The 14,192-nt window shown below is 38.9% G+C and overlaps 1 protein-coding gene across 4 annotated transcripts in view; it reads left to right on the forward strand.

The window, feature by feature from the left end:
- Positions 1-14,192, forward strand: part of CDK8 (cyclin-dependent kinase 8) — an 87,286-nt gene that overhangs the window by 41,757 nt on the left and 31,337 nt on the right. For all 4 annotated transcript variants that reach the window (XR_774673.1, XM_010572672.1, XM_010572674.1 and 1 more), the window contains exon 4: positions 1,987-2,127. Coding sequence is in view for 3 of the 4 variants with exons in the window: in XM_010572672.1 (XP_010570974.1) it covers positions 1,987-2,127 (141 nt within the window). In the remaining variant the exon portion in view is untranslated. The remainder of the gene's footprint in view (positions 1-1,986; positions 2,128-14,192) is intronic.

The following is a 14,192-nucleotide window of genomic DNA, read 5'->3' on the forward strand; positions in this document are numbered from 1 at the left end:
AATGTTGAGACGTTCTAAAGGCTGATATACAAAACAAAACCAAAAAAATCTTGAGGAAATGGAGTAAAGGTTTTTATTAACGTGGAGAGAAGACAAGCACATTCTTTTTTTCACTGCTCCCCCATATTTATGATATGCTAACCTAGAGAAGTTTAGGAATGTTTGAGTTTGTTTTTCTCTGTTTCAAAATGTGCTGCAAGGCTTTGTATTTGTGACTAGTAGTGACCTGTCCTTGTTTGTATTTATACATTTCTGCATTGCTTCATACTTAACCAAAATCACTGCAGAAGCACTTCTGTTAATGAAACACTGGCTTGTATATAAGTAACTTAGGAATGACCCTCAATTTTGACCTTTATGTTTACATGCATGTACCTGTATGAACTCCAGAACTCCCCAGCTGTACCAGCTCCTGGGTGTTCACTGTATCTGGATGCAAGAGACTTAGCGAGAGTGACTGGGCTGGCTCCACGCCCCAGAGAGCCAGCTATGGACCAAGTCCTCCAGCACTGAGCATATCTAGCGCAGCAGGTCTCAAACAAGGCTGGGAAAAGGGCACAGACTCTGTTAGAGGAGGAACAAAAAAGTCCAGAAGAGCCATCTGTCTTTGAAGATTCACTTCTCTCTGACCAGTGCATGAAGATTAACATTTGCTTTGGAGTCAGTGGAAGTGGAGGAGAGGAGGCGAAACTTGTGGCTCAGGCTGAGGGATGCTCATGCATGTGGTGCTTGGCTGACTGGGCAGGGACTGTCACCTTTTCATCAATGTTTCTCTCCTCCGTGCAGCTCCGTTTTTACCGTTGGCAGGGCAGAGATGTACCTTGTCCTCCCAGGAAAGCCAAGCTTGACACCTGAAGCAAAGGAGGGTGGGCTGTATGGAGCTGGGCTGCAGCAAGAGAGGAAAGGCAATTTCCCAAGGGGGCTTGAGTAGTTGGGTACCTAATTGGCGTCAGGAATATGAAAGCTTGGGCATGCAGGAAGAACATATGATAGAAGTTTGGTGCCAGGTTTTGGACAGACAAGGTCAGGGCTGTTTTGATGATCACACCACTGCGAGCCATTACAGAGAAGAAGTGTGAATGCATGAAAAAGTTTGTTCTAGAAATTACCTCTCTCTCTCAAAGGGAGACAAGCTTGGAAATGGTTACCATGACCGTGGCACACCTTATGCTATTGAAGTTAGTGGCACCTGGGACTCAAGTGCTAAGACAACATATCCTTTTGAACTCCTCATTGTTGCTAAATGTCATTGCCTGTGTATACACTTATAATTGTTAAAGGGTTTTTTTCTGTGTCTGACTTGGTGGCTGACTTTCAGATGGACTCAGCTTTGCTCTATCAACAGCTTCTGTTTTGAGAGTAGTGTGCTTTAAGGGTATAGTAAATAAAGAAGGAATAAATCTGGGCTTCTAATTTAAATGTTTAAAACTCCCAATACAGTTTGCACGAATTTCTTTCTGTCGTTAGGTGTTGAATATCACAGCGTCATTATTACTGTAGAAGAAAACCTAAAAGTAAAATAATATAGGAGTTAGGTAATGCACTTTTAATTCTGTGCTGTGACATACAAGATGTCAGCCTATCTTAACAAAAAGAATCGTCAAACAAAAATACCCCTAAACCCTCCAAGATCAGTGATCTGCAAGGGAATTTGCTTTGACAGTTGTATTGGTTTTGTATTCCTCATCCCACTGTGGGAGAGTGAGTGAGCGGATGTGTGGGGCTTAGCTGCCTGCCAGGGTTAAACCGTAGCAACAACTGATTTCATTTTTGAGAGATTTCCTTGGGAGGGTGATCGCTTTACCTCGTATAGTATTAATTTTCTAGTACTTAAGGTACATGTTTCTAATTTTGAAAATGAATGATGAAAGGTTGAAAAAAACACCTAAGACATCTGTGTAAGGAATTGCTGGCAATCTTTTTGTGCAATGCTGTAGATCAAAACATTACACTTCTTTTATTTTGATTTCTTTTTCCCCTTTACAGCATATAATCAAGTTTCACAGGGCTTCTAAAGCAAACAAGAAACCAGTTCAGTTACCTCGGGGAATGGTGAAGTCACTGTTATATCAGATCCTAGATGGTATTCACTACCTGCATGCTAACTGGGTGTTACACAGGGATTTGGTAAGTGGATCTGCAATGGGTTTTAGCACCGGGATGATGATTGAGGGCAAGGATTGTTTTTTATGAAAAATCACTGGGAAACAAAAACCTTTGTGCTATGGGCATGTACTAATAAATATATATTTTTGTATACTGCAGTCAGACAGCCTTGATTAGTAGAGTGAATTTTAAAAGCTGGCTATGATCTGATATGCTTATGACAGCAAAGTATATCAGATGGCTGTTTTCCTTTTTTGATTTTCTAAATAAACTATTTTTAAAAGTGTTCATTTAAATAACAGGCATGCTGAGGTACAAAAAATGCCTCTGGTAGTATCGCTGCAGGCAAGATAAATAACTAAATACGGCATATGTGTAGGTGGGAGAGAGGATGATTGGCTATAAGAACTGCTGAAAAAATAAAAACTCCCTAAAATTATCAGTTTTACTTACGAAGGTAGCTTTTGAAGACCATTATCTTCTCCTAATATTTATAATCTGTCAGAAATATAGCCATGCCAACTTTTGAAGACTTCTGCAAATAAACTAATGTTTATCCAAACTACAGTATAAGCAAAACATTTTGAACCTGAGTTAGTGTTTCTTAACCAGCAAATTCTATTAAATATTTTAAATTGGTGAATCTCACCAACTCTTATATATTTGCCTTTGAAATATGCTCATAGCTGGCTGGGCTGGTTCTGTCTGTTTTCTTAAAATTGGGTAGTTTTCCTGACCCAGTTGTCTGTAGCTCTTATTCTTAGAAGTAAATTGGAAAAAAATTGCTATCAAAGTATGATACTATCTATATATGATGCTTCTAATTACTGAAATTTCATTAGTGCATGAGAGTATCATTAGTTAGACCTTTCATTCCCATGAGTCAGTATTACCAGTGCTATTCTATGCTTGGTGCAGTAAGTCTGGCTTCCTTATTACTCTTCCAGAGTCACTTTCTGTCTTTGAAATAGCTTTAATAGTGTTCCTGGAAATGTAATCAATGACTAGTTATTTGTCTTCTATTTTCATGCCCAATAAATGCTTTTACAGAGTGCCAGTCTCTGTTTAAACCAATGTGAAAAGATTTATCTTTGATAAATAACATTTTCAGAACTGAAATACAAGGAAGCTTTGCTTTATTAAAATAATTGTATGGATATTGTTTCTACTTTGCTCCTGGTTTTAGAAAGGAGACAAAAGCCTCAACACTGAGGGGAAAAGTCAAAAAGATTGTGGTGGCTCTGTCATGACTCATGAAATAGTGGAGCAGAGCATAATGTAGAAATATATAGTGCATGCTACTACTGAGACACACTTTGTTTTAAACCAAAATATAATGTCTTACTCTAATGTTCTGCCTGCAACAGTACTCTTCAGTATGTTTTTAAGAGGCGTACAGAAAGCAAATGACCTGTCATCAAGAATTAAATTTTTTTGATGTTTTACTTTCTACAGTTTCAGAAAATTTATGAACTTAAGCATAATTGAGTTTAAAAAGAAAACCATGCATGTTGTTAACTGGATGGCTCAGGAGATTGGTAATTTATTACAGAGCCTTTCACATCTAGGTCTGTAGCTCAAATGTAGTTTAAGTTGGCAACTGCGACAGACTATTACCATCTCATTTTCTGACCTATGTGAAATGAGTTGGTGGTCTCAGTCCAGCATGAAGTTTTCTTCCAGCAGAAAAACCACCATCACAATTGGCTATCTTTTGATAATCTGAGGAAGAGACCAAAAGCTTGAGGCAGAGACTGAGAGGTCTTCCCGCTGGAACCTTGTCAAGCCATGTTGGTGAGAATCCTATAAAAGCTGTGCAGGGGCTGCTTGTGCCGCCTCGTCCATGGAAACCTTCGGGTTTGTCGCTTTGAAACTGTTCAGTATGAGCTGGATTTAGAAGGCGTGTGTTTCATGCAGGAGAAAAGACAGAATTGTATCTGTCAGATATTTTCTTCCTTTTATCGGGGTCTCTGGGAATAGCCTGAGTAACAGAAGGGGTTCTGCCTAGTGTTTTGTCTTAGCAAGACAGGGGCATATTGGTGCAAAGTTAAGCTTGCAAATTGGGACTCCAATAGCATGTATATTCTGGTCCAAAGCAAAATAACTGACATTAATGCTTGTTCTTAGATGTGGGTTTCTATTCCAGGATACCTGTAATATTAGCCTTCAGGAATATCGGTGTTAAATCATCAATTTTAACTCCTGATTGGACAGCTGGACAGATTTATTATGTTTCACCTACTGTGCCTTTAAAATGATAGGTGTTGCTGTATTTCCGAAGTGTTTTATGTTTCCCTAGATTTAAATGTGTACAGATACACAGAGTTGCTTAAGTAACATGCTTGCTTTCATTTCATGTAGTAGCTATTACAAGAGTGATGGTGCTTGGGAGTGGTAGGAAGCTAAAGAATACAGTACTTCAGTAGAAAAGTCTGTTCTTTGCTATATCTCTCTCATAGGATAAGGATGTTTTCTAGAGGGTAAGAAAGCTCCTCTCTTGGGAGAGTAATTAATTATCTTCAGTTTAAGTGCAATTTTCTGGTTTTAGGGGTTTGGGATTTTCAAGATGTCTTAATGAAGTTAGTTTTTAGGTAGGTAATGTTTTGCAGTTTTTTGAGATCTTGACTTCTGTAATCAGAAACTAAATACAGCATAAAGTAACTCCTTTCTTGCTAGCATCCAGAAACCAGGCAGTAAAACTTAATGGCTATTAAAATCACATAAACTTAGACTGAAATTTGTCTTCATAATAGTGGAATCGAGGAATCTTAATTCATGTAAGATTTGTATAAAGTGAGTGTATTCTGTATGAAGCAGTAAAAACTGTAGGAAGACAATTAATTGTCTATTGTGTTTTTTCTAGTCGTGGTTTGTCTTTTACAAAGGAATTGCATACAAATCTTAGCACTAACTCAACTATTTAAATAGTTAACCCTCATTGCTATTTTTTCTCCTTTCACTGGTTACATGAAAGCCAATTCGCCACTTCCATCAGAGCAAGGGAAATGTTGATTGTATTTGTTATCTTTGAATGCTGCTTGCTTGAGTAGTTAGCTTTTCCATAAGTCTTTGAAACATACCAGTAAAATTTTTCAACAAATAAATGTCAGTCCTTGTAAAATTTCTTATTTGGCTTGCATATGCTTCAGCTTTTTTAAATTTCATGACTGAGAGCTATTGAAAGCAGATTGTTTATTCATGCTCTGACTGTAGCAGGAAGGAAATAAGAATACTTCATGTAATTACCACAAAGGGCATCAATTATAGTTTTAATAATGTTTTGAATTTAGTTATCAAGCATGCTTGAAACATACTGCATTTTGCTGACTTCTTTTCCTAGTATTTTTTCCATTTTATCATATCCAGCTATTGGACTTCTTCCTTTACTCAAAGTTCTTATTCCACCCTAAAAATAAGCATAAGCAGAAGACTGGCCATAGATCTGTTTTCATCAATCTGCAACCACAACAGCAAGAGAAAAGAGAGGATGGACTTTGCAGCATGCTTGGAAGATTTCTTTGAGTAAAGCGCTCAAAATAGAGGTCCCTTTGCATGGTACAACAACTTCTATGCCACGCCTGTTAGCATTTAAAAGTGCATTTTATTTAATACTACTTTGTGTTAGTCCTGTCCACACAGTCAGGATCCAGTCTCAGCTAAGAGATGAGCACCCCTCCACTGGTTTTGTGTGGTGACAGTAAGATTAGTCTGCAATTTAAATTAATAATAGATTTTGGTCTGAAACAATTTAAAGTGCTCATGTGGTGCAGCAATGCTTAAAAACATACCACCATCCCTCCAGAAAACCCCCAAACAAAAAACACCGGAGGAAATCTCACAGCTCTTACTTGTACTACTGCAGCTTGAGGCACTATGATGAAATGTTCAGACTAAATTCCCTGGCCTATTTCTTTGTGCATGGTGTGAGTGGGTGCTGAACAGATGAATTGCGACTTGGCAAGCCAGGTATGGAAGTGGGTAACACAGTGCTGGGCTCCTGCTTCCCGTTCTCCTCCTCCTATCTCTTGCCAAAGGAATGACAATCTCTTAGCCTTTGTCAGTAACATCTGTGTCCTAGTTAGTCTGGGATTGTGTCACTGTGGATGTGACCATTTGCAAACTAGTACTAGCACAGGATACTGCAGCCTATTTAATGTGTTCCTAGTGTGTACCTCAGCTAAACTGCTGCGGTGGGATGAACGCTGTTTTTAAATAAGCTTTCAGGCGGGCAAGCTTTAATACATTTGGAATGTACCTTCTTGGGACCTGGACTCTTCCCAAGGATACCTGCTGCCAGGTTTGGGATTAGCGGGAACATTAAAGATACTCTTTTAACATTAAATGAGGAGAAGCCACTGCTAGGGTGGTTTTTTGTAGACAACATCTGAATCACTTTCCAGGCTCAGGCCATGAATCACTTAAGTGTGTGCTTTAGGCAAAGTTAAATATATGGAACTTTTACCCTGCCAGTTTACCATTTTCTACATTAAAGCTCTTGAATCCAAGAATGTCTCCCTCATCAATATTCAAGGATTACTTCAGAAATACAGGAATGCCCTTCATTCCTGCTCTAGTGCTTACAAAACTGTGTGGTCCTTTGAAGGAATGAACCTAAATGCTTAAGAACAAATAGTAGGAAAAGCTCTGCATGTTACTAGAAAGAAGTTAGCAGCTTTTAAAAGCAGGGTGGTCTTCTACCCTGTTTAACTATATAAACAGATAATAGGCATTATTTCCCCAAAGGTATTGTAATGACTTACTGGTGATTTGCTTTCAAAGGAGGAAAAAAAAACCCCAGCCAAACCTAATCACTGTCTTGGTCGTCAGGTGTTGCATTTCCCAAGCTTTTGGTTTCCAAGGTGGTTTTGATTATGTAAGTGTGTGCTTTCATGAGATCACAAAAGAACAATGTGTCTGGCAGAACTGTGGTTTTTTTGCATAGGCTATAATAACATGCCTTCCTGTGACTTGTAATTTACTGTAATTCTAAATATTCTATAGTTAAAATAACATTATCTAGTGTTTCCTAATGTTCCTATTTACCGGGAACATGCCTACTCGCTTGCCTGCCTTCCTGAGCATTGTCTTTGTTTTAGATTAAACTTTCAAAATAGTAACTTATAAAAGTGTAGAAATGATCAGAAGAGACTGCAAAACTAAGTATTCGATGCTTGTCCCAGTGACTTTAAAAAAAAAAACCCAACTTTTTTTTTTTTTTTTAAGAACCACTGTGCAAATGAGATTCCATTTGGCTTGCTTTTTTCTTGGACATTGTTGTTGGCAATGGTCTGCTAGGTCAAGCTCTTGATTGAGTAATGTCTGTCAGCTTTGTCTAAATGCAGATTTGAAGATAGAAATACAGAGTATATAGCTGCAGTACTACCAGCCTTCCAATCAGAAAAGTAAAAGGCATACTGCTTAGAGATCTTTGAATTCATCATAGAGAAGCCTATAGCGATACATAAAATCATGAGCTTCATATAAGCAAATCATTGTGAGGCCACTCGCTTCGAAAGGTCAGAGCATCAGGGGAGGTTCCTGAGGGGAAAAAAAGCAAATGTCACTCCAATCTTCAAGAAGTGCAAGAAGGAGCATCTGGGAAATTACGTGCCAGTCACTCTCGCCTTGATCACTGGGCAAGTGATGGATCAAATCGTCCTGGCAGCCATTTCCAAACATTTGAAAGACATGAAGGTGATTGGGACTAGTCAGCATGGATTTATGAAGGGAAAAATTATGCTTAGCCAACCTGAAGGCCTTCAGTGACTAGCTCGATGGATGGAGAAAGAGCAGTGGATGTTGCTTACTTTAGTAAGGCTTTCAACACTGCATCCCATAACATCCATGTAGACAAACTAATGAAGTACAGACTAGGTAAGTGCACAGTGAAGAGAGGTGAATTGAAAACTGCCCGAGTTGATCGGCTCAAAGGATTGTGATCAGTGCCAAAAAGTTGAGCTGGACACCCGTCACTAGTGGAGCATCCCAAGGGCTGATACTGGGTTCAGTGCTGTTTAACATCATCATTAATAACCTGGACAATGGGACAGCGCATACCCTTGACAAGTTGACAGATGATTTCCAGAGGGGCCTTCCAACCTCAGCCATTCTGTGAATGTGTTGTATCTTCACCATTTGGTTTGTCTTGAAAAATTCAATTCCTCCTTTTTGAAAATCTAAAATCCAGCTCATTACAAATCAATAGAAGCTGGGGTGGGAGCAGGTGTGAGTAAAAAGAATATGAAAGATCAAATAGCTCATATGGACTGAGGAACAATGTGAACAAAGTGGTGAAATACAAAACCTTTGCAGTGAAGGAGGACATTTTGGGGATGTATCTTGACTGCAACATGGTGAGAGGGAGGACATGGTGCCATTTTCTTTTCTGGAGGAAAAAAAAGACGATGTATCCCCGAAGGTTTTTTTGGAAGCTGTGTGGTCTTAAGATGAAAGATATATTTCTACTGGATCATCAAATTGTAACCAATTTTGGGTATGAAACGCTTCTGTAACCACAGTATCTCTAGAAAGATACCTGGGTCTTGAGAGATTAAAAAATTTGTCAATTCTATAGGATTAAAGTGTTATGGAGATTCGTATTTTTAGATCTCTCTTGGATTAGCCCCTATGTCTTGTATTCTTAGCTGGAATGCCATTCCTATTGTGCTAAAGCACTGAAAACAAATGGAAAATATAAATGAAAATACAATATTCAGTCTACTTCTCCAGTTGTGTTTGGGTCTTCATTACAAGGCTTCCTGGTGATTTTGTAAATTTCTCATCTTTAAGGATAGTGAACGGATTTTTTTTGATTCATAGGCCGCCTCCATTCAAGCAATTCTTGAATATGAATATAATCATTCATAGCTTTTTACAGGTTGATCATCTTTAACGTCAGATCTTATAAGCAAGTGCAAGGTCATTTAACAAGTTTTAAGTAAGGATTGTGAAAGAATAGAGTAAAACTCCAAGATTTATTATGCTATGTGAGATCAAGAGATACACCCGAAAATAGTTTTTATCCAAGCAATCAGTGTTTAGCAAAAATGGGAAACCAATCCTAAAAGTTCTTGATAATCTTTTACCACAGAGTACCGTTAGATTCCTATTTATAGTAAGATGAAGTGCTGAATAGGGAAAGTTTTGGTAGATATTTTTCTGATTGCAAGTAAAAAGCTTGTTTATAAACTTGATTTCAAATGAAAACATGGGTGCAAGGAAAGGTCAGAAATCTCACAATTTCAAGAACATTTTCCAAATCCACCTCTCTTGGGGCTCTGAATAAAAGCAGTAGTCTATTTACTTGATCCTCAAGTCCAACCTTAAAGTATCATAAAGACAAGTGATTTTTTTTTTTAGCCTTTTATTATCTTCTGCAGGTGTTTCCAAAAGGTCTGACTGTATCAGTTTGTCTGGTGTACTGACTTCTGTTTTGTTTGTTGGAACCTAAATTTAATTTATCAGTAACTTTCTTGTTTCTTAGCCCAGTATTTCTCTTCCATAAATAATTCTCAAAGTAGTTAATCCTCTGTGGTGGTAAAAGCTAAATTCCACAACCTTGTCATATACAACTGTAAGTGATACTGGCAACGCTTTTTTTGCTCTATTTGTGAACATACCTTGTTTTGAAACTGCAGTAAACACAATCTTTGTCCACAGCTTAAACGTAAGGTCAAGGTGGAGCAATGTATATACTATTAGAAGAGCTTTGCTAATTTACCTAGCCAATAATCTGACCAAATCTAAGCAGACTTACTCTTAGACTTATTGCTTAGAGGAAATGCAGGTAAAGTTTCTGAATTGGGAGTTCTGTAGTCAGTAAAAACTTCTACATCAAAGTACAAGGTGCAAAAAAGAAATGGGAAAAGTAAGGCTGCTTATTTAACCACCAGATGTCTTGGGGACAGATGAGTACAACACAGATGAGTATTTGGAGACATGGAGTTACATTACATGATTATTGATATTTTAGTGAGATATTTTTCACTTACCTGCTGCAGAACCGTCAGACACAAGAAGCAATGGAAGCAGAGTATTTTTTCCCTGACATTTCTATGTCATTGTAGATTAAATAATTTCTAATCTGTGATCTCGGACCAGTTAACAGGTAGCGAAGAACTGTTGCAAAAGGGGAACTGCAAATTTGAGGCTGAAAGTAACTTGTAGTTTTTCTTCATGTGGCTATAAATGCTACTGTGAAGAGTACTGCTTTTGTTTTCTTTCTCCTCCTTCCCCTAGAGCCCTTCAGTGCTAGGTAGAATGTTTCAGGACTGATCTTTATAACCATTTACATCTTTACCTTAGAAGGTATCAAATCAGGGCAGGCCTTTTCAGTGCCTTTCATCAAGAATTAATGTCGTTGTAGTGGCTTTTGAGAAGTTTGTCATAGCCTGGTGGAATGTAAATTTAATAACAGCACCAGAAACATGTGTCCACATATTGCATACTGATTTATAAACTGAAAACGAGGTGGTGCTTTAGAGTTTTACATCAGAGAAATGATAGCATTGCTACTATAGTCTCTAGGAAAAATAGCTGAAGAAATGCAAATGGTGTTGCACGTTCCACAATAAAAAAACCTTTACGTTGGTCTCCTGATACTGTGTGGCCATAGCCTGCCTGCTTAAGGAGACAAAGCTTACTTGGGCATGCCAGTTTTTTTGCTAGTTCCCCCAAGTAACATTTGCATCTGTTAGCAAATTTCAGATACGTTTGGTAAAAAGATATGGTATCAAAACAGTCAAATACTTTCAAATTTCATGAAAAGCGGATGTCAAATAGAGGAGGACATGCGTTCTGGGAGAAATGCTTTGAGAATTGCACCAGGGCCATTTCAGTTTGGTTTGTCTGCACTCTAAAGACAGCGGTTCACTGGTCATTCATGGCGCGCGCCTCTCTCCGCTGACCCTGTATGGTTGGTCATCAAAACAGATGGCAGGTGGGAAAGGAGCTTGGGGATTCTGGATGCAGGGAAGAAAGGCAGAGGAAGGAGCTGGAATACGTGCAGTGAGAAATGCAGGAGGAAGATCTAGGACTTTGATGCTGAGGCTGTGAGCTTCAAGAGCTGCAGCTATCAGAGAACACCTCGTCCTGTTAGGATGCTCCAGATGGAAAGATTTCATGACGAAAAAGAGAACGAGTGAATTAATACATGAAGTATGTGAAGAGATTTTAAAAAAACTATTTTTAAGTGAAGGTTTTTAACAAAGAGTTCATATCTTTGTTCTTTATTGTAATTACTGAAACCTCACAAGTGTCCTTTATCCCTTCCCTAAGAGAATAAGGGCTGATCAGACTGTAATATCTTGATGCCTGTAAGATTAAATCTCCCAAACTTACAAACAGCTCCTGTTAACTGTGAAGAAGGTTCAAAAAGGCACTGCCTGTTTAAAGTTCTATATAAAATTCTATATATATTATTATGACACCAAGCTGGGAGGCAGGGTGGATCTGCTGGAGGGTAGGAAGGCTCTACAGAGGGATCTGGACAGGCTGGATCGATGGGCCGAGGCCAACTGTGTGAGGTTCAACAAGGCCAAGTGCCGGGTCCTGCACTTGGGTCACAACAACCCCACGCAGGCTACGGGCTTGGGGAAGAGCAGCTGGAAAGCTGCCCGGTGGAAAAGGACCTGGGGGTGTTGGTCGACAGCCGGCTGAATGTGAGCCAGCAGTGTGCCCAGGTGGCCAAGAAGGCCAACGGCATCCTGGCCTGTATCAGAAATGGTGTGGCCAGCAGGAGCAGGGCAGTGATCATTCCCCTGTATTTGGCACTGGTGAGGGCGCACCTCGAGTCCTGTGTTCAGTTTTGGGCCCCTCACTGCAGGAAAGACATGGAGGTGCTGGAGCATATCCAAAGAAGGGCAACGAAGCTGGTGAAGGGTCTAGAGCACAAGTCTTATGAGGAGTGGCTGAGGGAGCTGGGGTTGTTTAGTCTGGAGAAGAGGAGGCTGAGGGGAGACCTTATCGCTCTCTACAACTACCTGAAAGGAGGTTGTAGTGAGGTGGGTGCTGGTCTCTTCTGTCAGGTGGCTGGAGATAGGACAAGAGAAAATGGCCTCAAGTTGTGTCAGGGGAGGTTTAGGTTGGATATTAGGAAAAATTTCTTCGCTGAAAGGGTTGTCAGAATTGGAACAGGCTGCCCAGGGAAGTGGTGGAGTCACCATCCCTGGAGATATTAAAAAAGCGCGTAGACACGGCACTTCAGAACATGGTTTAGTGGGCATGGTTGATGGTTGGACTCGATGATCTTGAAAGTCTTTTCGAACCTAAATGATTCTATGACAATGTATCTCTTCTGCAGGATCTCTGAATGAAGGTATGGAGAATTCTATAGCAGACTCATTTAATTGGGGGCCGGAGGAATATGTACCAAAACAGAAAGTCAAATAATTGAAAATGTTTTGTAGGAAAGTTACACAGGTAATACAAAAAGTGTTTGGAAAAATGCATAAGTGTTGCCCAAGTAGCATCATGTTTAACGAGAAAATGTCAAGGATTTTTGTGATGAATGTTTTAATAAGAATGTATAGAAAGAGGAAAAGGGGTTTTCTAATACAGAAAAAGTGGTTTGGGAGGGATATTTTTGATCCTCATATTGCTTACAAAACCAATACCGCTTATATTTCACATCAGTGTATATGGTGCTTTTGGTATTTCTGACTATGTGAGGAAAATTGGACTATTTGGACATTTTGAAAGGTTTACTCAAGTGCATTACTTGTGAAGTTGTAGGAGCTCCTTGTAAAAGTTGCCTTCATTGTTTAAGTGTCCAAAAGGCTTGAGGTTTCTATTAATGGTTTTTTATTAAGCAACTTTGACAAGGAAGTGTTTAGAAGTGTGATGTTCTGAAAATCTTTAGTCAGCTACCCAAAATTGTCTGACAGCTGAGAGATCCCATCACTTTATATGTGCCGAACTTGGCATTTTCAGTCAGTGGTAAATTCATTTAGTAGTTGTTACTGTAGCAATTTCAGAGTCTGTTTATACTGCCCTCTTCAGAAAAGAAAGCAAGTTGTTTGCAGAAGGAATGTGCATTAAAACCTGTGCTAACTTCATTCTGTCGTGGAGTAAAAAAATGGAAGAGGAGGGGAGGAGGAGCTGCAGCAGGATGTAGCTGTTCGGTTGTATGGAAAGATGGTCAGATGGCCACTGTCTTCATAACAAAAGTAAAGATTTGGAAGTTTTCTGTATTTCCCAACTATTTTTTTATTGAAATATTAGAAAATATTTTGCTTTCTTCTAGTTCCAGTAGCCGAGGATTTTTGCATACTGCAAAGGAGATACCTTCCTAGGAAGTGTAGTTACTCTGTCCTTGTCTTGAACTTCTCTACTTTTCAGAAAGCAGGGTGCCCGCCTGCAGAACTAGCATTCTTTATATAAAGAGGGCTCATTACTTAAGGTGCTGTTTTGTCAGATTTGGATTTGGTAAAATACTTTTGCTATTGCTTTCTTCAAGCTTAGAAATATTTTGACTTTTTTGAAATTCCAGGGTGTTTAAGTAGGTTGATAACTGAAGTAGGTTGATGTAATGAGAATTGTATGGGTGTAATATATTGAGGAATATAATTCATATATGGATACCTGATATAATTTTTATATATATATATGTGAGGATCTTTTAAAGTAGTTTGAATCTGGTTTTGTCTTTTTTACAGCAAAAGTCCTGCCCAAGTTAGGTGAAATGTTGGGAATGCAAATACATTAACTGATAGGCAGACTATACTAGATTTCTTTCTTCACTGTAACTTTAAACTTGTTCTTTTGTTACTAGCTTGGTTTTTAATGTGCTGGCTTTCCAAGACGGCCAGATACCTGATCATGGTGCTGGAGAGAGAATAATGTGAATAAGTAATCCTTCACTCTTTGAAGACCAGCTTAGTCATCTCGGCACATTGCCACACAGTAGTGATAGGTAAACTGGCTGAGATACCTCTCATAGCCAAATATATAAATACAAATATAGAGGTAAGACTTCTACAGAGGAAAGGCATTCTAGAAATGTGAGATCTAATTTCTGTCCTAAAGGTAATGAGCTGTACTAGCCAGATGGAAAAAGTATCAATGTAACTTTTGGTTCTGACATGAGA

The sequence above is a fragment of the Haliaeetus leucocephalus genome, unplaced genomic scaffold, assembly GCF_000737465.1.
Source record: "Haliaeetus leucocephalus isolate CR32 unplaced genomic scaffold, Haliaeetus_leucocephalus-4.0 Scaffold351, whole genome shotgun sequence".
Lineage (NCBI taxonomy): Eukaryota > Metazoa > Chordata > Aves > Accipitriformes > Accipitridae > Haliaeetus > Haliaeetus leucocephalus.